At 58.9% G+C, this 21,216-nt stretch overlaps 15 protein-coding genes across 15 annotated transcripts; 8 read left to right on the forward strand and 7 right to left on the reverse strand.

The window, feature by feature from the left end:
- Positions 1-131: 131 nt before the first annotated feature.
- Positions 132-1,971, forward strand: OT_ostta05g03790 (Domain of unknown function DUF3635; the record flags this gene model as incomplete). Its single annotated transcript, XM_022984326.1, has 2 exons — positions 132-209; positions 241-1,971. 2 exons carry the CDS (start codon positions 132-134, stop codon positions 1,969-1,971), a joined length of 1,809 nt encoding a protein of 602 aa, XP_022839069.1.
- Positions 1,972-2,047: 76 nt separating this feature from the next.
- Positions 2,048-2,578, reverse strand: OT_ostta05g03800 (Fibronectin, type III; the record flags this gene model as incomplete). The annotated part of the gene is made up of 1 exon (XM_003079437.2): positions 2,048-2,578. One exon carries the CDS (start codon positions 2,576-2,578, stop codon positions 2,048-2,050), a length of 531 nt encoding a protein of 176 aa, XP_003079485.2.
- Positions 2,579-2,650: 72 nt separating this feature from the next.
- Positions 2,651-4,303, forward strand: OT_ostta05g03810 (Misato Segment II tubulin-like domain; the record flags this gene model as incomplete). Its single annotated transcript, XM_003079438.1, has 1 exon — positions 2,651-4,303. One exon carries the CDS (start codon positions 2,651-2,653, stop codon positions 4,301-4,303), a length of 1,653 nt encoding a protein of 550 aa, XP_003079486.1.
- A 211-nt stretch (positions 4,304-4,514) lies between these two features.
- OT_ostta05g03820 (Ribosomal protein L34) lies at positions 4,515-4,892 on the reverse strand (the record flags this gene model as incomplete). Its single annotated transcript, XM_003079439.1, has 1 exon — positions 4,515-4,892. The coding sequence occupies one exon, from the start codon at positions 4,890-4,892 to the stop codon at positions 4,515-4,517; it is 378 nt and encodes a 125-aa protein (XP_003079487.1).
- A 446-nt stretch (positions 4,893-5,338) lies between these two features.
- OT_ostta05g03830 (Chlorophyll A-B binding protein, plant) lies at positions 5,339-6,295 on the forward strand (the record flags this gene model as incomplete). Its single annotated transcript, XM_022984327.1, has 2 exons — positions 5,339-5,439; positions 5,743-6,295. 2 exons carry the CDS (start codon positions 5,339-5,341, stop codon positions 6,293-6,295), a joined length of 654 nt encoding a protein of 217 aa, XP_022839070.1.
- Positions 6,296-6,554: 259 nt separating this feature from the next.
- OT_ostta05g03840 (Transcription Factor IIF,Rap30/Rap74,interaction) lies at positions 6,555-8,069 on the forward strand (the record flags this gene model as incomplete). The annotated part of the gene is made up of 1 exon (XM_022984328.1): positions 6,555-8,069. The coding sequence occupies one exon, from the start codon at positions 6,555-6,557 to the stop codon at positions 8,067-8,069; it is 1,515 nt and encodes a 504-aa protein (XP_022839071.1).
- Positions 8,070-8,163: 94 nt separating this feature from the next.
- On the forward strand, positions 8,164-8,664 carry OT_ostta05g03850 (Cytochrome b5-like heme/steroid binding domain; the record flags this gene model as incomplete). The annotated part of the gene is made up of 1 exon (XM_022984329.1): positions 8,164-8,664. The coding sequence occupies one exon, from the start codon at positions 8,164-8,166 to the stop codon at positions 8,662-8,664; it is 501 nt and encodes a 166-aa protein (XP_022839072.1).
- Positions 8,665-8,916: 252 nt separating this feature from the next.
- OT_ostta05g03860 (Uroporphyrin-III C-methyltransferase) lies at positions 8,917-9,741 on the forward strand (the record flags this gene model as incomplete). Its single annotated transcript, XM_022984330.1, has 1 exon — positions 8,917-9,741. The coding sequence occupies one exon, from the start codon at positions 8,917-8,919 to the stop codon at positions 9,739-9,741; it is 825 nt and encodes a 274-aa protein (XP_022839073.1).
- Positions 9,742-9,967: 226 nt separating this feature from the next.
- Positions 9,968-10,923, reverse strand: OT_ostta05g03870 (Ribosomal protein S9, conserved site; the record flags this gene model as incomplete). Its single annotated transcript, XM_022984331.1, has 3 exons — positions 9,968-10,360; positions 10,729-10,752; positions 10,909-10,923. 3 exons carry the CDS (start codon positions 10,921-10,923, stop codon positions 9,968-9,970), a joined length of 432 nt encoding a protein of 143 aa, XP_022839074.1.
- Positions 10,924-11,137: 214 nt separating this feature from the next.
- On the reverse strand, positions 11,138-12,850 carry OT_ostta05g03880 (unnamed product; the record flags this gene model as incomplete). The annotated part of the gene is made up of 1 exon (XM_022984333.1): positions 11,138-12,850. One exon carries the CDS (start codon positions 12,848-12,850, stop codon positions 11,138-11,140), a length of 1,713 nt encoding a protein of 570 aa, XP_022839075.1.
- Positions 12,851-12,982: 132 nt separating this feature from the next.
- Positions 12,983-14,464, reverse strand: OT_ostta05g03890 (Major facilitator superfamily domain, general substrate transporter; the record flags this gene model as incomplete). The annotated part of the gene is made up of 1 exon (XM_003079443.2): positions 12,983-14,464. One exon carries the CDS (start codon positions 14,462-14,464, stop codon positions 12,983-12,985), a length of 1,482 nt encoding a protein of 493 aa, XP_003079491.2.
- A 57-nt stretch (positions 14,465-14,521) lies between these two features.
- Positions 14,522-15,463, forward strand: OT_ostta05g03900 (Homeobox domain; the record flags this gene model as incomplete). The annotated part of the gene is made up of 1 exon (XM_003079444.1): positions 14,522-15,463. One exon carries the CDS (start codon positions 14,522-14,524, stop codon positions 15,461-15,463), a length of 942 nt encoding a protein of 313 aa, XP_003079492.1.
- Positions 15,464-15,503: 40 nt separating this feature from the next.
- Positions 15,504-17,429, reverse strand: OT_ostta05g03910 (Iron/zinc purple acid phosphatase-like C-terminal domain; the record flags this gene model as incomplete). Its single annotated transcript, XM_003079445.1, has 1 exon — positions 15,504-17,429. The coding sequence occupies one exon, from the start codon at positions 17,427-17,429 to the stop codon at positions 15,504-15,506; it is 1,926 nt and encodes a 641-aa protein (XP_003079493.1).
- Positions 17,430-17,495: 66 nt separating this feature from the next.
- On the forward strand, positions 17,496-18,365 carry OT_ostta05g03920 (JmjC domain; the record flags this gene model as incomplete). The annotated part of the gene is made up of 1 exon (XM_003079446.1): positions 17,496-18,365. The coding sequence occupies one exon, from the start codon at positions 17,496-17,498 to the stop codon at positions 18,363-18,365; it is 870 nt and encodes a 289-aa protein (XP_003079494.1).
- A 60-nt stretch (positions 18,366-18,425) lies between these two features.
- OT_ostta05g03930 (Adenylyl cyclase class-3/4/guanylyl cyclase) lies at positions 18,426-21,098 on the reverse strand (the record flags this gene model as incomplete). The annotated part of the gene is made up of 1 exon (XM_003079447.2): positions 18,426-21,098. The coding sequence occupies one exon, from the start codon at positions 21,096-21,098 to the stop codon at positions 18,426-18,428; it is 2,673 nt and encodes an 890-aa protein (XP_003079495.2).
- Positions 21,099-21,216: the final 118 nt, after the last annotated feature.

Genomic DNA, 21,216 nt, shown 5'->3' on the forward strand with positions numbered 1-21,216 from the left:
CGACGACGTCGACGATGCGCGCGTCGGCGATGGGTGCGGTCGAATATACTTTCACGAGTCGTGACCGGTGAAAGAGCCCCACCGATGACCTCAACCGTCATCGATCGACGCGCGCTCGTCGACGCGACGCCATGGCCCCGGAGGCGCTGCGCGACGACACCAACGGGCTCGTCACCGTGGAGCGATATCGACGTCGAGGGAAGACGCGGGCGTCGACGACGGTCGGCGCGGTGGGCGCAGACGGAAGAGGAATCGACGGTGAGGGGGACGAAGACGACGACGACGACGACGACGACGACGACGACGATAGAGGCGACCGCGCGGGACGGAGGAGCGGTGAAGACGAACGCGGAGGGACGCGACGGTGGGTCCGCGGCGGCGGCGACGCGGGCGGCGACGGAGCGGGCGAGGACGTTCGTGTTCAAGTCGAGGAATAAGTTGACGCGGTGCGCGCGGGCGGAGCGGGAGCATCGAGCGCGGTTGGCGAAGCTCGCGGAGTCGAGGGCGTTCTTTGATGACGTCGATGAGGTGTCGTTGGCGGAGGAGAGCGAGGGATCGACGCCGAACGGAAGGGGTGGGGCGCTCGGCAATCGCCTGGAGCTGAGCCCGAGCGGGTTGATCGAAGCCTTGCAGGGATTGGGATTGGTGAACGACGCGTCCGGGCTCAGGGCGAAGATGGCGGCGACGACGCGACGAGACTCGATGATTCAGTCGCCTCGAGCGCAGATGCTCCCGATAGGACGCGCGGACGCGTTCGATCGAACGTCTGATTGGGTGTCGTCGCTCCCGGCGTTTTCGCCGATGAAGGAGCGCGTCGAGTCGACGACGTTGTCCTCGCCCGAAGAGAATGAGTCCATCATCGCCACCGACGATGAGGTTGATAGCTTACAGGGCGACTTCGAAAGACTCGTTATCGACGACGAGTGCTCGCCGTTGGCTGCGCTCTTGCGCGCATGCGGCCAGTCAGAGGGAGACGTTAGCTCGATGGCGTCCTTAGTGCGGACCCACGTCAAGCGCGGGGTGAAAAAAATCGGCGAAGGAACGTACGGTGAGGCTTACAGGGGTGAGGACGGCGTGGTGATGAAAATCGTGCCCATGGGCGGCGAGGCATTGGTGAACGGAGAGGTGCAGATGGGGCCGAACGAGATCCGTTCTGAAACCTCCATCTTAAAGGCGCTCACGAAACTCCGCGAGCACGTCAAGGACGAGATCGAGAAGAACTTTACCGACGGATTTATTCGACTCATCGACGCGTCGGTGTGCCGAGGACCGTACTCGAAAAAGTTACTTGAGGCGTGGGACAAGTACGCGGTGACTGGCGAGACGGAGAACGAAACGCCCGGCAACCTCCCATCAAATCAGCTCTACATTTCGTTCGCCTGCGAAGACGGCGGAATCGATCTTGAGCACTTCAATCTTCGATCGGCCAAGGAGATGGTTGCGCTGCTCTTCCAAATCGTCGTCGCTCTGTCCGTCGCTGAGGAGGAGTGCCAATTTGAGCACCGCGACTTGCACTGGGGTAACGTTCTCATTAAACGCGTTCGCACTAAAGAAAAGGTCGCGCGGATCAACGGCGTCGATATCAACATTCAGACCTCAGGTTTAGACGTCGCCATTATCGATTTCACGCTCTCTCGACTCACCACGGGTGAGGGAGACGTCTTCTGTGACTTGAACGCGGATCCTGAGCTCTTCACGGGGCCGAAGGGACACTGCCAATCGGAGACGTATCGTCGCATGAAGCGGGTGACCAAGGGCAAGTGGAGCACGTACAACCCAAAAACGAACGCGCTCTGGATACACTACCTCACCGACGTGATTTTGGAGCAAAAGGACTTCCCCATCAGCGTTGAGGAAAAGCACGAACTCGTCGCGTTCCGAAAGCGAGCGCTCGAGTACGAATCAGCAGGCAAGGCGTTGTTCGACGACCTTTTCAAGGGAATCTGGACTTCTGGAAAGAAGAAACAATGATCCGTCGAGCCTGTATCTAGAACGTCCATTAAACTGAACATTGCAACGTCAACGTTGTTCGCTCGCCGGCGGAACTCTAAACTCGAACTCGATTCGCGCTCGATTCTCCGGACGGGAGCGCCACGCTCGTTCCCTCCCCACCAGAGCTCTTCTTCCACTGCGCCCCCCACTCGTTGTCTTTCACCAGCGCCCGCGTCGTTCCCGAAGCGAGCACCCACGCGCTCGTCCCGCGCGCGTTCTCCGCTCGGACTCTCACCTCCAACGCGCACCCGTCACCCCCCCCGGGCGTTTTCAGCGTGAACGATCGCCCCGTGCCGACGAAAACGTCCATCCACATCCCCATCGTCGCCTCTCTCCCCGCGCCGTCGGCGAATCGAACGCTCACCGCGTGTTCCTCCTCCTCGAGATTGTTTTCGCTCGCTCTCGCGCCCGGGGTCCACGAGATCACGATTCCATCGCTCGTCGACGCGCACGACACGTCCACGGGGGGGTTCGGGGCGCGGGCGAAGAGTCTGCTTCGCACGAACGCGAGCATGGGCGGAGGGAGACGCGCGTCGACGCGTGCGGGCGCGGTCAACGCGTCCCGGTGAAAAAGTGCGCACGCCATCGCGACGTGTTCGGTCGCGTCAGAGCGCGACGCGACGACGAAGCGATCGAGCGCGCGTCGAGGCGCGCGTCGATGTCGTCTTCGGTCGTCACCGCGTCGTTCGGGACGCACGCCGCGAGCGTCGCCGCGCACTTTTGGAACGTGCGAGAGGATGACTCGGATGAAAACGATGAGGTCGATTGGAACGTCGACCACGCCGAGCGCGCGCGCGTGAACGAGGGCTCGACGTCGATCTCGTACGTCCCGAGATGGGTCGCGTTCGACGCGCGATCGCTCAGAGGGAAAACGACGGCGACGGGGTTGTCGAGCGGTGACGCGGCGGCGGCGGCGGCGGCGGCGTGGAGCGGCGCGTGGACGGTGACGCGCGCGCCGCCGACGCGCAGGAGCGCGTACGCGCGAGCGCTCGAGCGCGAGGCGAAGGCGTTGAAGAGTGAAAGCGCGTTGCGGGCTTTGGTGGGAGACGAGGATGAGGAGGATGGGCGGTCTCGGAGTAAGCTCGGCGTCGTCGGCCGAGCGCTAGAGCTGCGAGCGTCTGGAGGCGTCGCGGCGGATCCGTTAGATGACATGGAGGACGTCTCTCGGGCGTTGATCGAAGCGGCTGAGAAATTGGACGTCGACGCCGAGCATTGGAGCGATTATCTCAAGGTTGAGCTGTGCGAGCGAAACGAGTTTGCCTTGGCGGGAAAGTGGACCGGCATCAATGCCTTCGATGGTTTCGGCGAAGGGACGGATTGGATAGAGAGTGAGGACCGAAGGGAGGACGTGCGGGACGCGATTCGCTATTGGGTGGAAGGATGTGATGTTTTAGGTGGGTTTAGAATTCTGTGTGACGATTTGAGCGGGTTCGGGGGAGTGTGCGCAAAGGCTCTTGAGGACGTTCGAGACGATTACAACCATCGAACCGTGTTTGTCTTCTCGACTCGACCGCCAGCGAAGAAGGAGCGTAAGCGCATGGACATGCTCAACGCCGCGTTTGCAGCGACTTCGCTCGCTGCGTCGAGTGACTTGTATTGTCCACTCGCCGCGTGCGATGACTATTCCCCGACGCTTCGAGTACACGAAGACAGTTGGTTTCACGCGTCTGCCGTCTGCGCGCTTGCAATCGAGGGCATAACCACCCCGTGGCGGCTCAAGCGGGATGTCAGCGGAGCTTCGAACATACATGAGATGTGCAAATTCATGACAGCTCGAGCTCCCGGACCTTTCGCGTCCGTGAAGACATCGGTGCCGGCACCTGGGATTCGAGGCGCCAGCGACGCCGACACACTGCTCGATTCGATGCGCTTCGTTAGTCCGGGCGTGCGAGCACCCGACGGGGAAGATGACGCTCCGTTCTCGGAATTTTTCATCGCGCGAGGTCTCTCGACGGACTCCACCGTCGTCGCGTCCACGATCGACGCGATGACCTCTCGAGAGCTCTATCGATGTCCTCGTCGGCGATGCGTCGTGACTACCGAGGTCCCAATCCCGCTCCCTTTCCCGAGAATATTCCCCTCTGGCCGACCGAGCTCGGTGCGCTCGCTAACCAGACTCACCACGAGCTCGAGCACCACGAGAGATCTCACGCGGATTCACACAGATTTCGCTCGTGCGTCTATGTCGTCTGTCGGCAAGACCATCTTGGCCCAGTGGTCGTGCGACGCCGTAGAGCGCGCCGAGATCGTCGAAAACCTCTGCACCCGCGCCCGCGCCTACGCCGGTGACGACGACGCGGATGATTTTTAGTTTCCTAGCAGATGTAGTATGCGTAAATCCATCACGATTAGGGAGAGACACGGTGTATTCCTTTGTGAACTGCCCTGGAGGGGCGTCTGAGCTCCAAAAGACCTAAAACCTCAAGGTGACGTCGTGCTGGCTGAATTCGATGAATGATGTTCCTATGACAAACGCGGCTTCGCGTCTAACCCAAGTGCTACGTACAGATAAAAACCTCCGATTACTTCTTCTCCCCGTTCCACCCGCGAACAGCGCCCGCTGGGGCGAGAACCTTCCGGCCCTTCGCTCGGCGGCTCTTCAACACTTTCTTTCCCTTGGGCGTGGCCATTCGGGCGCGGAACCCGGACGTACGCGCGCGCTTTCTTCGCGTGCCGCTCAGAGTGCAACCGATGGATTTAGATCCCGCGACAACGACCAGCGCACCGCGCTGACGGCGCTCGATGACGGCGTTCACGGAGCGAATCTTCAACACCGCGGTGGTGGACGCGTTCGCCTTGAAGCTCAAGGGCTTGGCCATCGTGGACGTGGACTTGCTCGACGCGACTCGGGTCACGGTCGGGAGCGCCGAGGCGACGGCGGACATGGAGAACGCGGACATCTTCACGTGCGTTCCGGAACGACGCGCGCGCGTGTGCGGGGACGACACGGAGAAACCCATCGAACCCAACCCTCGCGCGAGGTCGCGCGCCCTCGACGAGGCCCCCGCGCGCGTGATGCGTGTCCAGACGGGGACTCCTCGAGAGTCGTGACTCGAGAATGTGACACCGATGGACGGTTCGGATAAACGTCGCATTTCGCAACCGTGCACGGCGTTAAAACCACGCACAGTGCGAGCGTGAAAACGCTCGAGATCGATCGAACGATCCCGCGATCGCTTCGAGCGCGCGAACCGCCCGGGGAGGCGTGGGATGGCGAATCGGTTCGCCCCGCACTTCTCGACATCCCGTCGTTGAACTCGCCGTGGACGCTCGCCTACCTTCGCGCGCGTTCGTCTTTAAATTATTTCCTTCGCCGGAACGTCTCAGACACACGCACTGAACGATAATGATCGCTCAACGAAGCGCGCTGAGCGCGCGATCGATCGCGACGCCGAAGGCGACCAGGCGATCCGCCGTCGTCGCCGCCGCGGCCGACCGTAAGATGTGGTACGTCGACGCGACGCGTTGAAAATGTTTTTTCGTTCGATTCGTCTCGCTCGGTGAACGCCGCGGACGCTCGGTGGCGAACGAGCGCTCGAGAAGGTTGAGCGGCGTATCTCTGATACGATATCGCGACAACGAGATATGTTTGGGTGAATGAGTGAAATTGAAGGCTATCAATCGACGAGGCGAAGGACGCACGGAGGGCGTTTGGTGGTCGATCGAGGACGATGCGTGTGCGATCGATGAAGAGCGAATTTTGACACGTGGAGCGACGACTGACGTGAGAAAATTGTCACGACGACACAGGCTCCCGGCTCCTTACAAGGCTCCGGCGCACCTCGACGGTTCCATCGCCGGGGACTATGGTTTCGACCCGCTCGGCTTGGGCACCAACCCGGACCGATTGAAGTACTACCAAGAGGCGGAACTCATGAACGCTCGTTGGGCGATGATGGCCGTCGCTGGCATCGTCGGTACCGAAGTTGCGGGCATTGAGCCGCGCTGGTGGGAAGCCGGCACGGAGGACTATGGGTTCCCGCCGGCCGCCTTGCTCGCGATCCAATTCCCGGTCATGGGCTATTTGGAGAACAAGCGCATTCAAGGTTGGATGGCCACCGGCAGCTCGGGCGTGAACGAGACGTTCCCGTTCGACCCAATGGGCATGGGCTCCAAGGATGCGAACATGAAGCTCAAGGAGATCAAGAACGGCCGCGCCGCGATGATCGCCTTCGTCGGCATCGTCGTCCAAGCGATCGTCTACCGCGAGGGCCCCGTTGCTGCCCTGAAGGATCACATCTCCAACCCGTTCGGGTGCAACATGGCGACCAACATCATGAACATTCCGGTCAACCTTGCGTAAATCGGAACGACCATGTACCTCCTTAGACTAGCCTCGCCTGTGTGATTGATGAGTGGGCTTTGAGAATGTTTGCATCATTAATCACCCCAGTTCGCTCGACGAACGAGCAATCATGACGTGAATCATCGATATCTCACCTCGCTCGACCGATCCGCACGGTCGCATCGACCGCCCGTCTACGCGACCGCTGGCCCGATCGTCACGCTCGCCTATGACGACTGGTGATCTTCACTCCAAGTCGCGTCCATCAACCCTAGATATGCCTAAATGTCGCGTGAAATTCCCGAGTGATCTCGCCAAGGGCACCGAGGTCGACGCCGAGACGATCGAGGACGCTCTTCAGGCGTTCATCACGAAGAAACCGGAGCTTAAAGAGATTTTGAGCTCTGAGAAATTTCGAGATTTCATCCTCGTTTTGAGCGAAAACCAACCCGAAAACCGCGATGTGATCGTCCCGCTCGACGGGAAAATGTCGATCGCGAAGGATGCGACGTACCAGGCCCACCTATCGCGGTCGTACGACCTGCGATCGATGACGCACCCGACGCGTGGGTACGTCGTTGGGCGTTTCCGGGGCGAGCGCGTCCCCACTTTCGTCGCCGGAGAAGACGCTCCGGTTGAGTGGCAGATGCGACGGATGAAGAGTGAGGTGAACGGGACGTCGATGACGCTCACCGGGGGGAAGAAGTCACACAGAGGGACGTTTGTGGGGACAAGAGACGCCCAGGGGGCTTCATATTTTGTGTTGATGTCGCGAGGGAAGGAGTTCGTAGCGATGCCGTGCGAGGAGTGGTACACGTTCTCGCACCGCGCGCCGAGACGGGTTCTGACGCTGGAGGAGGCGGAGGCGAAGATGGAGGCGGGGAAGCGCGCCGTGGGCGAAGCGTGGGGACGGATGGACAAGTCGGCGGAGCCAGGGTACTCGGACGACGAGAGCGATGGAGATCGAGGCGATCGAAGGGACGACTCGAGCGACGAAGAGGACGCGTTCAAGGCGACGAAGAGGGGGAAGAAGAAGGGACCTCCCGGGGGTGGACTCGATAGCGACGACGAAGACGAGGGGAAGAAGTCTGGTAAGGCTGGAGGAAAGAGCAAGGAAGACGAGACGGGAGAGGACTGGGAGCACGACGAGGAATGGGACGACGATGAGGACGAGGTCGCGATACCCGACGACGAGGAAGCGCCCAAGGAAGTGAACAAAAAGATCGGCGGTGATAGCGATGCTGAGGACGAGGGTTTGGATAAGGAGGGCTTGGCGGTTAAAAAGTTACTTGGAAAGCAAGAAAAAATGGATGGAACGCAGTTTAGTGACTCAGACTCAGACTCAGAGCTCGAAGAGGACTTCAACCCCGACAAGGACGATATCGGCGTCAACGTCGTCGGATCGTTCGTGAAACAGAGTAAAAAGCTGGAGGCCGAGGAGACCAAGGCAGCTACGAGCCCGCCAGCGATGATGAAGTCCGCTTCTGTGTCCTCCATTGGCGTCAAGAGAAGCGCTAGCGACGCTGCGGTGGACACTGCTCCGCCCGGTAAGGCGGCTAAAGTCGCGGTGGCGCAACCCGCGGCGCCCAAGCATACTCCAATCGAAGCCACCATCATAGATATCGTTCGCAAGAATCCGGACAGCACCACGGTGAAACTCATCACCAAGACGTGTCGCAAGAAGGGACTGCTGAACAGCACCGCCGGCGCCGAGGAGCTCAAGGCGGCGATCAAAAACTTGCTCGTCATGAAAAAGCTACGAAACGGCGACCAAGTCTTAGTGTTGAAGTAATCGGATTGTCTTCTTTCACCGCTCTCGCGCGTAATCGTCGTCCTCCGATGAACAGTCCCACGCGCCACCGTGAGAGCCTCAGACCTCGTCGCTCATGTCGCTTGAAGACCTTCTTCGCTCGTTCGCCTCGGCGTCGCCGTTGCACATCGCTCTTGCCCTCTTATTCATCCTCATTGCCAGGTCGTTCACGGCGTCCAAGGACGTTGGATCGAAACCCACGAGGGATGAATCAGACTCTGAGGAGGAAGACTTCCCAGCGCCGCAACCCGCGGGGGACCTCACGAAGCGCGAGCTCGCGACGTTCGACGGTAAAGATCCAACGAAACCGATCTTACTCGCCGCCAAGGGGGTCATCTACGACGTCACGCGAGGACGAGACTTTTACGGCGCCGGGGCGTCCTACAACGCTTTCGCTGGGAAAGATTGCTCGCGCGCTCTGGGCAAGGTGAGCCTGGACGCGGAGAATCTGAGCGCGAACGTGCGCGATTTCGCGGCGAGCGAGCGGGACACCCTGAACGGATGGGTTGCGAAGTTTCAGGATAAGTATCCCGTGGTCGGTAAGGTGAAGGATGGGGATTACAATGGTACGTTTTAGCGAGCGGGACGGAGCGGTGAGCGAGAGGCGGGACTCGGGCGAGACGCGACGCGACTCTCTCGGACGCGACTTCGCGCGAGAGTTACCTCAAGATTAGCATGCATTAGCCGTTATCAACTCCACGTGTGAGTCTCGTAGCGAACGCGTCTATCCAGCTATCGACGTTCGGCTTGGCTCGTTTGCTGAGAGAACTCACAAAAAGCGAAACTCGGCACTTCGACGCGCTCTCTCGCCATCGAGGCGTCGCGCTCGATGCGCCGCGCCGTCGCGATAGAGGCTTCCGCTATCCAGAGCGCTCGCTTGGCCTCCACGCGGCGCCGATGCTCGCGCACGACGGCGTCTTCGTCCTCTTCTTCTTCTACAGAGACGTCGGTGCAACTCATCGGCGCCGGTCCGGGCGGGGCGGACTCGCTCACGCTCGGCGCCGCGAAGGCGCTCGCACGGTGCGATGTCGTCGTGCACGACGACCTCGGAGCGTCGTCGTCGAGTGTCTTGGCGCTCGCGACGAAACCGAACGTGGAGTTTGTCAGCGTCGGTAAGCGTGGCGGCGCTGCGCGGTCGTGGACGCAGAAGGACATCTGTGCGTTGTTAGTGGAGCTGGGCAAGAGTGGAAAGACCGTTGTTCGTCTCAAGGGTGGGTGTCCGTCGACGTTCGCGCGAGTAAGCGAGGAGATTAAGGCGCTTCGGGACGCTGGCGTGTCGTATGCCATGCTGCCAGGAGTGTCATCAGCGCTCTCTGCGCCGCTGAGCGTGGGAATACCGCTCACCGATCGAGAGCTTGGGAGACATTACAGCGTGTGCGGCGCGCATGACCCGAGTTCGATCGATTTCTCGGCATTTTCGCGGATCGACACATGCGTGTTCTTGATGGTGGGCAGAACGCTTCCGCTAGTCGTCGAGGCGCTGCAAGGGGACGCTAGAAAGGCGCCCTCGACGCCTTGCTGCGTGATTCGAAACGGGATGCAGCCAGATGAGCGCTCGTGGTTCGGCTCGCTGTGCGACATCGTGGACAAGACGACGGGCGAGTCCTTATCGCCGTGCGTCCTCATCGTCGGCGAAGTCGTCACGCTCGCTTGAGCCCATTACGTGGGAGACTCTAGAGTAGCTTAGAAAATGTAGAAGGATTAGGTGACGCGTGCGTGTGCGTGTGTGTGCGTGCGTGCGTGCGTGCGTGTGTGTGTGTGTGTATCGGATCTCCTTTCACAAACCTAAACACTGTTCGCCAACTAATTCTACCACGAGCTCGAGCGTCGATCTCCCGCTCGTCATCACCAAATAAATTCCACGAAGAAAATCGAGAAATTTAACGGTAAGACTTTTGGAAGCGCGCGCGCGCACCACGACCGCCAGCCTTCTTCGGTTCCATGCGACGCGGATCCGCGACGAGGAGCGTTCTGTCGTACGCCAACAACAGGTCCTTGATCTCCTTCTTGCTCGCCTCATCGATGAACTTTTGGTAGTAGGCAACGAGCGCCTTGGCGATCGCTTGTCTCACGGCGTACATTTGCGACACGTGACCACCGCCCTTCACGCGAATGCGGATGTCCAAGTTCGCAAATCGCTCCTTGCCGAGCAACAGGATCGGCTCGACCGCCTTGAGGCGGAGGGTGTCCGGCTGAATGAGGTCGATCGGAACACCGTTGAGACGGATGAGGCCCTTGCCTCGCTTGCAGTGCGCGACCGCGACGGCGGTTTTCTGTACGTTTCGAAAAAAAGCGTCATGGTCAGTACTTGTTCCGTGTCTCCCCTTCGCGTTGTCGTCCTCAGCCCCCACGAGCCCTCTCCAGCGCCGCCGTCGACCGCACGCTCGACGACGCCGCGATGGGCGATACGAACGTTCATCATAGCGTTCATCACATCCTGTCACGCCTTCCATCGCCCGAGGCTCGCCGAGCGCGTGGACCCGACGTCGCGCTCTCGACCCGTGATCGCCTGACCCTAGCTCGAGCGCCCTCGAAATCTCGATCAACGTCTCGTGCGCGCGTCGCGATCGCCCAGTCCGCGCTCGAGACGTGATACGCGTAAAACTAATACGCCGCAACACGTTCACGTTCACAATCGTACCTTGCGCCCGAAGGTTTGCACGCTCTGTGTCGACAAAAAGCGAAAGACGCGCGCGGTTAGGGTCAGCTCGGTCGATGCGCGTTCGCTGCGATTCGTCGCGCGGCGCGACGTTCTCTCCATCACATCCATGTCCGCGGGTTCGACGCGATCATTCGCGTTCGTCACGATCGATCGACGCACCATTTGCTCGGACATGTCGACTGAGCGCCTACGAAAGGCGGATCGCGCGCGCGTGCGCGCGAGGTCGTCACGGCGAACTCGGCCTTCGGGAATTACTTTGTTGTTTGTCCATTTTATACGGAACGTTTATTTGAGTCATGACTCGTGGGATTACCATGACTATGTCAGCGATGTAGAGGAATTCATATCGTTTCGTTGTCACAGCGCGACGAGAACGCAGCGCAGCGCATCATCGCGACGTCGACGCGAGGCGCGGTAAGAACCATCTGAGCTTGATCGCGAGCGTGATTTCGTCATGCGTTCTCGGTGCGAGCGTGGACGAGAGCGCGATGGATTCCGGGATGAGGCGACGGACGCGGAGGGACGCCTCAGCGTCGGCGACGGCGGCAAAGTAGACGTCGAAGAACCTCTCGGCGACGCGGGAGATGAGTTCGACGAATTCCTTGGAGTCGATCTCACCTGCGTCGTCGCCGACGACTTGGAGTTGGCTCAGCGCGAACGCGTGCTGCACCGCGAGCGGGCTGAGGAGGTGACGATCGACGTCGTTGAAGCTCACGATTTCGAGGTGCCGACAGAGGCACATGAGCTCCTTCAGGTCCATGGTCTCGAGCCCTGCGCCGACGCCTGATTTAGCCTCTGCGGCAGCGTACTTTACGAACGTGTTTTGGATCTCGACGCTATGTTTCTGGAGCGTCTTTTGGACTGAGCGAAACCGCATTCGGACTCGAAACTCTTCGACGTCGATCGATTTCGCCCGAGGACACACGACGTCGTGGATGAATCGGCTGACGGTGAGGCCGAAAGTATCCTGTCGTTCCCCGATTTGCTTAGCCAGGCGCATGATTCCACAGATGAACTCTGGCATGATGAGTGTCCTGTCACTGTTCGACATGTCTTGATTCTTTACCTTTCGTCCGCGATCATCCGTGACCCAATTCAACCGAATAAAAAGTAATTCAGCGCTTGATTTCACTAACTGATGTCTCGAGTTGGATCCAATGAGCTTACAGTCCTTCATGAACGTCATCCAGTCCGAAAGCGTCATGCTGCCGAGCTCGGCGGCGGTGATGTTCTCGTCAAAAGCGCAGAGCATACTCGAGTAGTACCTGAAAATGTTTCGGATCGATGGGTACTGGTCGATCAGTTCTCTTTCGAGCCGTTGCAAATTCACTTTGTTCGCTCCTCCCATCTCACGCTTGAGTAAGTCCTTGGACTCGTGCGCCACGGCTCCAAAGACTGAGCCAAATTCTTCATTCATTTGCTCCATGGCGTCGTATTCCTCCACGATGTCGACGTCCGACACTGAATCTTCGTCTTGCTTTTCTGCGTCTTCAGAACCGAATTCTTCGTGAAGAACGTTTTCGTGAAACAAATCTGACTCGATGAGCGCGCGCTGAGCCCTGATCATTTCCAAGGCTACACAAAATTTGTTCACGGAACGAGGACTGAGCGGCCTCTCGTATAAAACACCGAGCGCCTCCCGCGCGTCTCGGGCACACTTTCTTCGTATGCGCGTTCGCATTGGGAGCTGATGATTGTTTTCCTCCTCGTAATCACTAGCGCCTGGCTCAACCTCGGGTTCCACGGAGGGTTCTGTTCGCGAGGAGGCGCACGGTAACGCTCGCGACAAAACCTCTTCCGTCGTCTTATCAAAACTCTCAACAAGAGAGCTCGTCGCCGGTTCGTCATCTTCGAACGCGCGGTCGATCTTACGTCGATGTAATCCCGTATCGACCTTCGCTCGTACCGATTTCAACCGTTTCCGCGTCCCTCTACGATGTGCTGAACCTCCTGGTGAGCTGTCAAAGGTTGAACTCGTGCGCAGTCGAGGACATCGCTTGGACTCGCGCGCTTTATGAGCGCTGAGCTCTCGAAGGAGATCGTTCGTGCGGTTTCGTCTGCTTCCTAAGATGAGCAGCTGCTTCGTTCGCGCGCTCTGCATCGACCTCAGGCGATGCTTTGTGAGGTTGTGCTTTCTCGTGCTATTCTCGGCGGTGCAGTCCACTCAAATGAAAACAGCAACGATGACACACGTGGAAAACATGAATGTGCGTCAGCTTACAACAAATAATAACTACAAGAATTCTTCTCCAATCATCTCGAGCGAGCTCGCGGAGCCGATGCGGGAGACGACACTGCTCCTCAGTCGTTTCCAGCGCGACATGATGCGAGCACCAAACTGAACGAATATGAGACCACTCGCAGACGCGCAAATGACGAGTGCCCAAGCCGTGGAAACCGCTGGGTAACCGTACTCGTGCACCAAAGAAGAAGAACAGAGCTGACCGAGCATTTCGCCGAAGAAGTATACGGACAAAAAGATCCCGTTGGCCAAGTCGGCGTACTTTGGTCCTTCCTTGCTCACAGACGACTGCATGATGGGTAAAAATGGGACGAAAGCAAAGGCAGAGCCTGAGCCGTAAATGATACTAGCGCCCCAAACGCACAGTCTCTTTCGAGCCGTATCGCTAAGCGTTGGTAAATCCAAGAGCGATGATGGACCGAACAACAGGTGCGCGATTGCCATGGCTCCCATGCCCACGAGGCATAGCAAAATGTCCGCAAGCCTCGAGTTATGGCTCACCATGCCTACGAGCGGAGTAATGAGAGCGTACAAACCGGCCAAGAGAGAGTACACCACCCCAATCATCGACGGCGTGAAGCGAAGCGTTTGATTTAGGTACAACGGTAGCGTTGTTGGAATACCACCGAAAGACGTCGACACGACCAGCTCCGCGAACGCCGCGCTGAGGAACGTTGGATGTCGAAGAACGCGAGCATAACTTGGTTTCTCTTCCTCATTCGCGCTCTCGCTCGGTGGTGCTGGTTCACTTTCGATGGAACGCATCGCGCGCTCCACTGCTGGTGCCGTGAGCAAAATTGCCACTCCATTTGCGACGAGAGGCAGCGTCGCGCTCTGCCCCACGTCGTACAAGAACCCACCAAAAATCGGACCTACGAGCGTCCCAAACCCCGCGGCGACCTCTTGTATCGAGCTCGTGAGCGCCACCGCCTCGGGCGCCGCCCGCGTGATGATGCACAGCATGGTCACTGATGTCAACGCGTTGCAGCACCCTTGCGTGAACCTGAAAACGAACCAAACCCAAGGTTTCGTCCCCCCGAACGCGCTCGTCGCGAGCACACACGCTCCTTGTCCAAGCAGTGACCGCATCGCCACCTTTTTCGCGTCGTACCGCCACACCAATCTCGGTGCGAGCGGGGACAACAAAAGCGTGCCGAGCGGCAGCGCGGCGAACACGACCCCCACCGTCCGCGGCGACGTCCCCGCGCGCCTAAACTCCTGCGCCAAGAACGGGAACGGCACGCTCATGCTCATCGTGCACGCCACGAGCGTGACCGCGAACGCGGCGAGCGCGCGTCCGTGTCTTTGCAAAACTTCCTTCGCGCTCGCTGTCGCTTCGGAGCTCGTCTTCGACGCTTCCTCCGTCGTGCGATCGCCCGCGACGCCCAGGAGCGGGGCCTCGTCGTCCCCGGACGTCGTCGCGTCGTCGACGTCGCTCGAGGAGGACGCGGACGCGCCCGAGATGTCCCGCATGACGAGCGACGCCGTGTGTCGAGTGACGCGACTGCGCGACGCTCGACAGCCCTCGCGATGCTCCTCGCGCGCGCGCGCGCGGTGTCGACGGTGAGACCATGCGCGCGCGCGTCGATCGCGTCGACGCGCGCGACGAAGCGAGCGCCCGGGGCGACGCGCGGGAGAGAAATCATCGGCGCCGCCGGTTCGCGACGAATTCAAGTCGATGACGCCCACGCGCGCGCGGTCGCGACGAGGGCGTCGACGGCGAACGGGAACGATTGGGAGGATCTATTCGACGCGTTCGAGCGCCAAGGGGCGGCGCAGAGAATCCGGGAGTCGATCCCGAGGGTGAAGGCCAGGGCGCTGGAAAGAGCGCTCGCGAGAGGTCGACGAAGAGTCGAAGTGGGGAAGTTATGCAAGGAGCTCGAACTCGATCGCTCGGACGTCCTGGCGTGGTTGAAAGCGAACGGACATCGAGCGGAGGAGCTGGCGGTGACGTACGCGGAGGAGATTCGATTGGAGGCTGATGAGAGTGCGCAGCGAGAGGCGAGGTTGGAGCGCGAGCGCGAGGAGCGGGCGAGACGGGAGCGAGAGCGAGAGGAAAAAGGGAAGAATCTCGGTCCGGGAGGGATGCCGGCGTATAAGTCGTACAAGAAGACGCGATTGGGGGCGTCGAATCTGGCGACTTTGGAGAAAGTGTACGCGCTGACGCAGTATCCAGATGACGCCATGCTCGAGAGCGTTCGACAGGCGACGAAACTGCCCACGAGCAAGATCATCGCTTGGTTCAAGGAGCGACGGGGCGGGAACAGGCGCGTTTCGCCGTCTTCACCACAGAGTGCCGGCGATCAAAGGGTTGAACGAAAGGGAACCACGGGCGGGTACTCATACACTCGTCGCGAAGACGCCGACGATCGAAAGAGCGGTCTCCGTCGCGGAGATACTCGTGACGAATATGGGGGAGGAGGCAGAGGGCGTCCCGGACGTGACAGCGCCTCCAACTGGTCCCCAAACTAATCAAATGCTGCTCTCAAACTTTTTACAAACGATTGTATTCTTAAATGTTCAGATTTTCACTTCGAGCGAAATTTTTCAGTGCAATCGCGCTATCATCGCTTGCCTCAAATTGGTCGTCAAATTCGCCCTCTGAGAGCAACGCAGGCGAGCGATACATTCGAGCTTTCATGTCACGAATCATTTTAAGCGATCTAACGAGCGCCACGGTCGTGGCGACCCAGAGAATGATGAGTAAGACGATGGCGCTGTACAGCGAAGCCGTGCTAGCTGCTCTCGGCGTGTACGGAGACTCGCTGGCGCTCGACCTCGCCGCGGAGCCCACCATTTTGTTCGGACAGGCGCCGGTGTCGCGTCGTAATTCGATCGAGTCCACGGGCTCCATGGCTTGGGCGGAGATGTCCGGGATGGAGCGACAAGTTTGTGCGTTTCCTGTCTTGACGAAGTATGACTCATTGCTCGTGGTGTTCTCCACGCACGTCGTCCGACGCCACTCCCACGTCGCACGAGTCTCGTCGTGAATGACTAAAGAGCCGGCACCAAACGAGCCTTCTCTGAATGCGCTGTACGACGGCTGCGGCTCGATCCAACCGTGACCGTATGGACCTTCGTAGTTACCGCCGTCGCCGACAACGATGTGAACTGGACCGCATTGTTGTGTGTCGTAGTTGAGCACCGGATGCGATCGCTCATACGAGTGGACGTGACCGTTCAATATTAAGTCAACACCTGCGTCAAAAAGAATGCGTTCGAGAGCTTTTCGCATGCGCTCAGCCTCCTTGAAGTGTGCATGATTGGAGTTGTACCAAGGAACGTGGAACACGACAATCACCCACGGCGTGTACTCACGATTTATCGCTGCCAAATCTTGCTTCAGCCAGGCGATTTGGGGCGAGTCTGCACCGTCAAAAATTCCAACTTCCGTGTTCGCGTAGCTGTTTAACCCGATTATGTGCGCCTGTCCGACTTCGTAGGACCAAAACAGTTGCGACGGACTCTTCGACGCCACGTACGGAGATGGATACCGCGACAAGTATGACACGAGCTCCATCCCGTTCTGAGCCACGTCGTGGTTCCCTGGAACCGTTAACATGGGCATTTCGCTCAAAACAAACTCGCTCATCGCTTCGAAGCTATCCCATCTCGGCGCAAAACCGTCGGCGTAGGAGAGGTCCCCTGTGTGCACGAGCACCTCTGAGTCTCCCAACTGCTCCTTCACGTGCGTTAGCACCTCCCGAGTGACCTCCGTCTGACCGGTGTCACCAACGACCGCGATCTTCGTCGTTTCCCGCCCGCCCCGCTTAGGCGCTTTGGGCGCCTTGAACGTCCGTTTCGTACCGACTCCGCCTGGCGTGGAGTATGAGTACCGCTCGTCCGCCTTGAGTCCCGTGAGCACCGCCGTGTGCACGATCGGCGATTGATACATCGCGTCCGGGTTGCTATAATCTAAGCACGCCGACTTATCCCACGGCGCACTCGACCAGAACGCGCTCGGAACGACGTCCTCGAACGAACCAATCACTCGGTAGTTGCTCGCGTCCGCGTCCGCCCACGAGCTCGTGTTCGCGATCGTCGCCAACGCCTCCGCGTCGATCGCCGGCTTTGGACCCATCTTTGGATTGAACCCATTCGGACTCCCTAAACACAGCTGCTCCGTCCACGACGCGCTCTTGATCGCCGCCCGTCGCTTCCGTCCGCCGGCATCCGCGAACTCCAGCTCCGTCCCGCTCGTAAGCGCCTCCCGCGTCGTCCACGTCACCGCCACCGCGCCTCGTCCGATCGGCGTCAAGTGCGCGCGCGAAGACCTCGTCGTCTCCGTCAACGCTCGTCCTGAGCGCACGGAGTCGAGCGAGGCGTAGTAATCTCTCGACGCGGGCGGTCGTTCGAACCGAGACGTCACCCCACGCGCGCTCGCCCCATCGCACGGCCGCGAGACGAGGGCGAGCACGAAGAGGACAGCCGCACGCATCGTGCGCGATCGCTCACGCGACGCGCGGCACCGTGCGTGCGACGCGATGTGAAGATCTGTCGCAAGATGGCTACAGCGTCACTCATGCGCGCATCGTTCGCGTCTATCGTGCTCTCGCTCGTCCTCGCGTGCGTCTCAGCGCGAGCGGAGACGCGAGCATGGACACGTCTGAACGCTGAACCGTTCGAGCGTCGACCGTGCGCGTTGCAGCGTTACGACGCGAGTGCGTTGGACGTCAAGACGTTCGATGATTACTTTCGCGCGTCGGGCGTCCCGGTCGTCGTTCGCGGACTCACGCCTTTGCGAGCGCGCACGCTCGAGCGCGTGCGTCGGGAGAAGCTTCTCGAGGCGCTGGGAGATGAGTTCGTGACGCTGAGCTCGTCGAACACGCACTCGCGAGGACGACGGCGGAAGACGTTGCGAGCGTACGTGGAGGAGGACGTTCGGATGAGTCAGAGAGGGAGCACGGACGCGACGGAGACGTGGTACTGGTTCGGTGAGCACGTTGAAGAGGGTGGGGAGATGTCGAGGGGGTTGAAGGAGATTTTGGAGACGTATGAGAATTTACCGTACGTACCGCGCGACGCGGATGTGGCGTATTCTTTCGGCGTCGGCGGAGGGTTCAGTGGCGTGCCGTTCCACACCCACGGACCCGGATGGAGCGAATCATTGATAGGACGTAAGCATTGGTTCTTGTCGGCGCCGAGCGCGACGCCGAGGTTCGACCCGAACGTCACGACATACGAGTGGGCGCTCGACGCCTTAAAGCGAGGCGAGCTGCACGAGGGTGGAGCGATTTTGGAGTGCACCGTGAACGAGGGTGAGGCGATTTACTTTCCTCCGAATTGGTGGCACGCGACTTTGAATCTAGATGAAAGTGTGTTTATAAGCTCGTTCGTGAATTACAAGAGCGATGCTCGATGGGAAGAGCTTTGAAAAGGTGCATTTAGTTACAGTAAGACCGTGTAGTTTCATCTGGTAGATGTAGAGTTCGCTTCACTTCTCGGTTAGCTCGCGGAACCCGCTCCAATGCTTCGGCGCCGAACCACCGTATGTTTCCATGACTGCGAGTAGACTCTCGCTCGGACCGTCCATGACGGTGTCACCCTTTGCGTTGATGTACGTTCTTGTTGTCTGAAGAATTTCCGTCGCGAGCGTCCAATCTCCAGCAATGTAACTCTCAACACCTCGTTTGAAATCGAAAAGGAAGGACTGTTTCACTCCTTCTCGCATTTTCAGAATGTCTGGATGTTCATTGAACTCGTCTGTGTACTCGTACAAGCTCAGAGTCTCTTCCTCAAACGTTCGCTCGTAGTTGACCTTCTCGTCTGGCGTTGCGATGTTTTCCGGCTGCACGTCAAAAGTGTAAAGCTTCACGGGATTGATAGAACCCTTAACGGTGACGCAATCAATCTGTCGACTTTCTTCTCGAATGTGTTGGGACAACAAGTCTGCGAATTCCCCGGTGAAGAGGAGAGGAACCCCAAACTGCTTGGTTGCCGCTTCGAGACGTGCACTCACGTTGACATTTGGAGACAAGTAAGAAGCATCTACCTTGTGCTCGCTCCCGATCGCGCCCTCAATGGCCCAACCGACGTGAAGGCCAAAGCCCATTTTCACGTCGAAACCCTTTATGCGTTCGTTTAATCCCTGATTATCGCGATACCTGTTCAAGCGTGCACTGCGGCGAAGCGAGCCGATGATGGTCACGAATGAAGCCAGCGCATTGTCCGCTATAATCTGGATTCTTCGTCTCTTTTCCGCACCTAGCGTTTCCATGTTTTCGATGTCATCGCCAGTGATATCTTTAGGGAATTTCCAAACGAGCAAGAAAGCGTCTCCGATATTCTTGTTGGCGCTACCGCCGTGCACATGTACCTCCATGTGAACAATCTTCGCTATCGTGTTCACGAACTCCATGATATCCTCTTGCAACACCTCCGTGGTGTCGGTGAACTGCCTGATGTCGCAAAATCCAAAAATAGCGATGACTTTCTTGCCTGGAATCATTGGATCAATCGCGCCGCCTCGTTTCATGTTTTCTGCGATAATTTCCGAACCAGCGTCGCCGAAGCCAACAGCAAGCAAAGAGCAGATGCGAGAGATGCTGTTCTCCAACAATCGCGTTTCCATCTGCTCCTCACCGTCGTCCTCACCGTCAATTTGAAACTTCGTTAGTGGATTTTCACTCATCGTCCGGATTTTGTCGATCATTCGATCGAGCGGGCGGAGCACTAGGGCGTTTGTGTCTTTGCTGAATAAGACGGCGCCAACGATGAGAATCACGCAGACAAAGATCGTGCGTAACACGCTGAGCAAAGCTTGAATACGACTTTCGTACTGACGATCAAAAAACACAAAACTCAGAGCGTCTTGTCCAGAGCTACCCGAATACGTAGTGAATTCGAATTCTGTGCACCTGAGCTCCTTGTGCGAGCGGTCGTCGAGCGTGAAGGACAGATCTGTGCTCTGCGCGTAGTTGGTCCCATTTACCACGAGTCGATACATCCCATCGGTTTGATCGTAATATCTATCCACTGCATGATAAAACCCTTGTTGTTCGCCGACGGTGTTGATCATGGTCTCGTGCACCATCTCTAATCCGCCTATCGCAAGCTCCGTCCGCGTGCCGACGGGATACATCCTCACGTCGAACAGTGGAAGCACGACCAACGTCAGCAAGATTCCAAGTATCACGCGTTTCGTCGTCAAATCACTCAACTTTTGTCCCACGCGAGATTCGGGTTCTTCAAAGTCCAGAAGAGAGTCCTCATCTTCGGCTTTGTGCTCATACGCTGTCCCGGCCAAGATGAGATCGACTTGCTTGGTCATGCTGTTGCGTTTGGCATCCGCTAGGCTCGCGAGCCGCTCGGTGCGTTGACGTGTCATCTCAATCGTCTTAAATATTTTCACCAAGCGAATCAAACGAATGATGCGAACAATGCGACCAGCTCGAGTGGCTGCTCGAGAAGCTCTCCCAGCTTTGGCGAAGCCTCCGTCCGGACCACCACTATCGCCGCCGCCGTTCGAAATACTATCGAAATTCGATCCGTTTGAGTGCACACCTAGGCATGGATCCATACCGATTGCTCGCATGAACGCCGGGATGTCCGCCAGCAGACTCGTCGTGGCCACGAGATCGAGCCAAAAGTAAAAACTTCCCAAGAAGCCATCGATGGCGAACACGCTCAGGATCAGCTCGATCCCAAAGCTTACCAAGCTCACGTACACGAGGACCAAGAATCCCAAATCCGCGTTCGCATTCGTCGTCAACAGCCGCAGATCATCTCCGAACAGGGCCCACGCCGTGATGTTCGCCATCCAGATCGAGACGTGTCCGCTCTCCAGCGCCGCGCTCGTCCTTCGCTTGATTCGCTCCACGCGCTCCCTCCATCCACCAGCCGCGCGCGTCATCGCCCGCTCGCGCTTCGCCGACGCACGCTTCGCTTGACCTTCATTCACGAGCGTCATCGCTTGCCCACGCTCGAGATCGCCGTGATCGAACGCGCGCCATCGATCCGCGCCGACATCCGCACCGCTCGGCGCGTCCGCGGTCGCGCTCGACGCGTCGAGCGGCGCCGTCGACCGTCGCTCGCGCGTCCCCGGCACGGGCTGCACGAAGCACGACGCGCGACGACGCGCCTCGCTCACGACGGTTCGTCGCGACATGGGCGGGGCGTCGACGACGAGTGAGGCGTCGTTCGCGTTAACATTGGTATGTGCGAGCGTTACAAAACGCCTCTTCGCCTCCCCGGTGTGTTTCGCGCGCTACGCGTGGGTAATGTTA

This window comes from Ostreococcus tauri (genome assembly GCF_000214015.3).
Source record: "Ostreococcus tauri WGS project CAID00000000 data, contig chromosome 05, whole genome shotgun sequence".
Lineage (NCBI taxonomy): Eukaryota > Viridiplantae > Chlorophyta > Mamiellophyceae > Mamiellales > Bathycoccaceae > Ostreococcus > Ostreococcus tauri.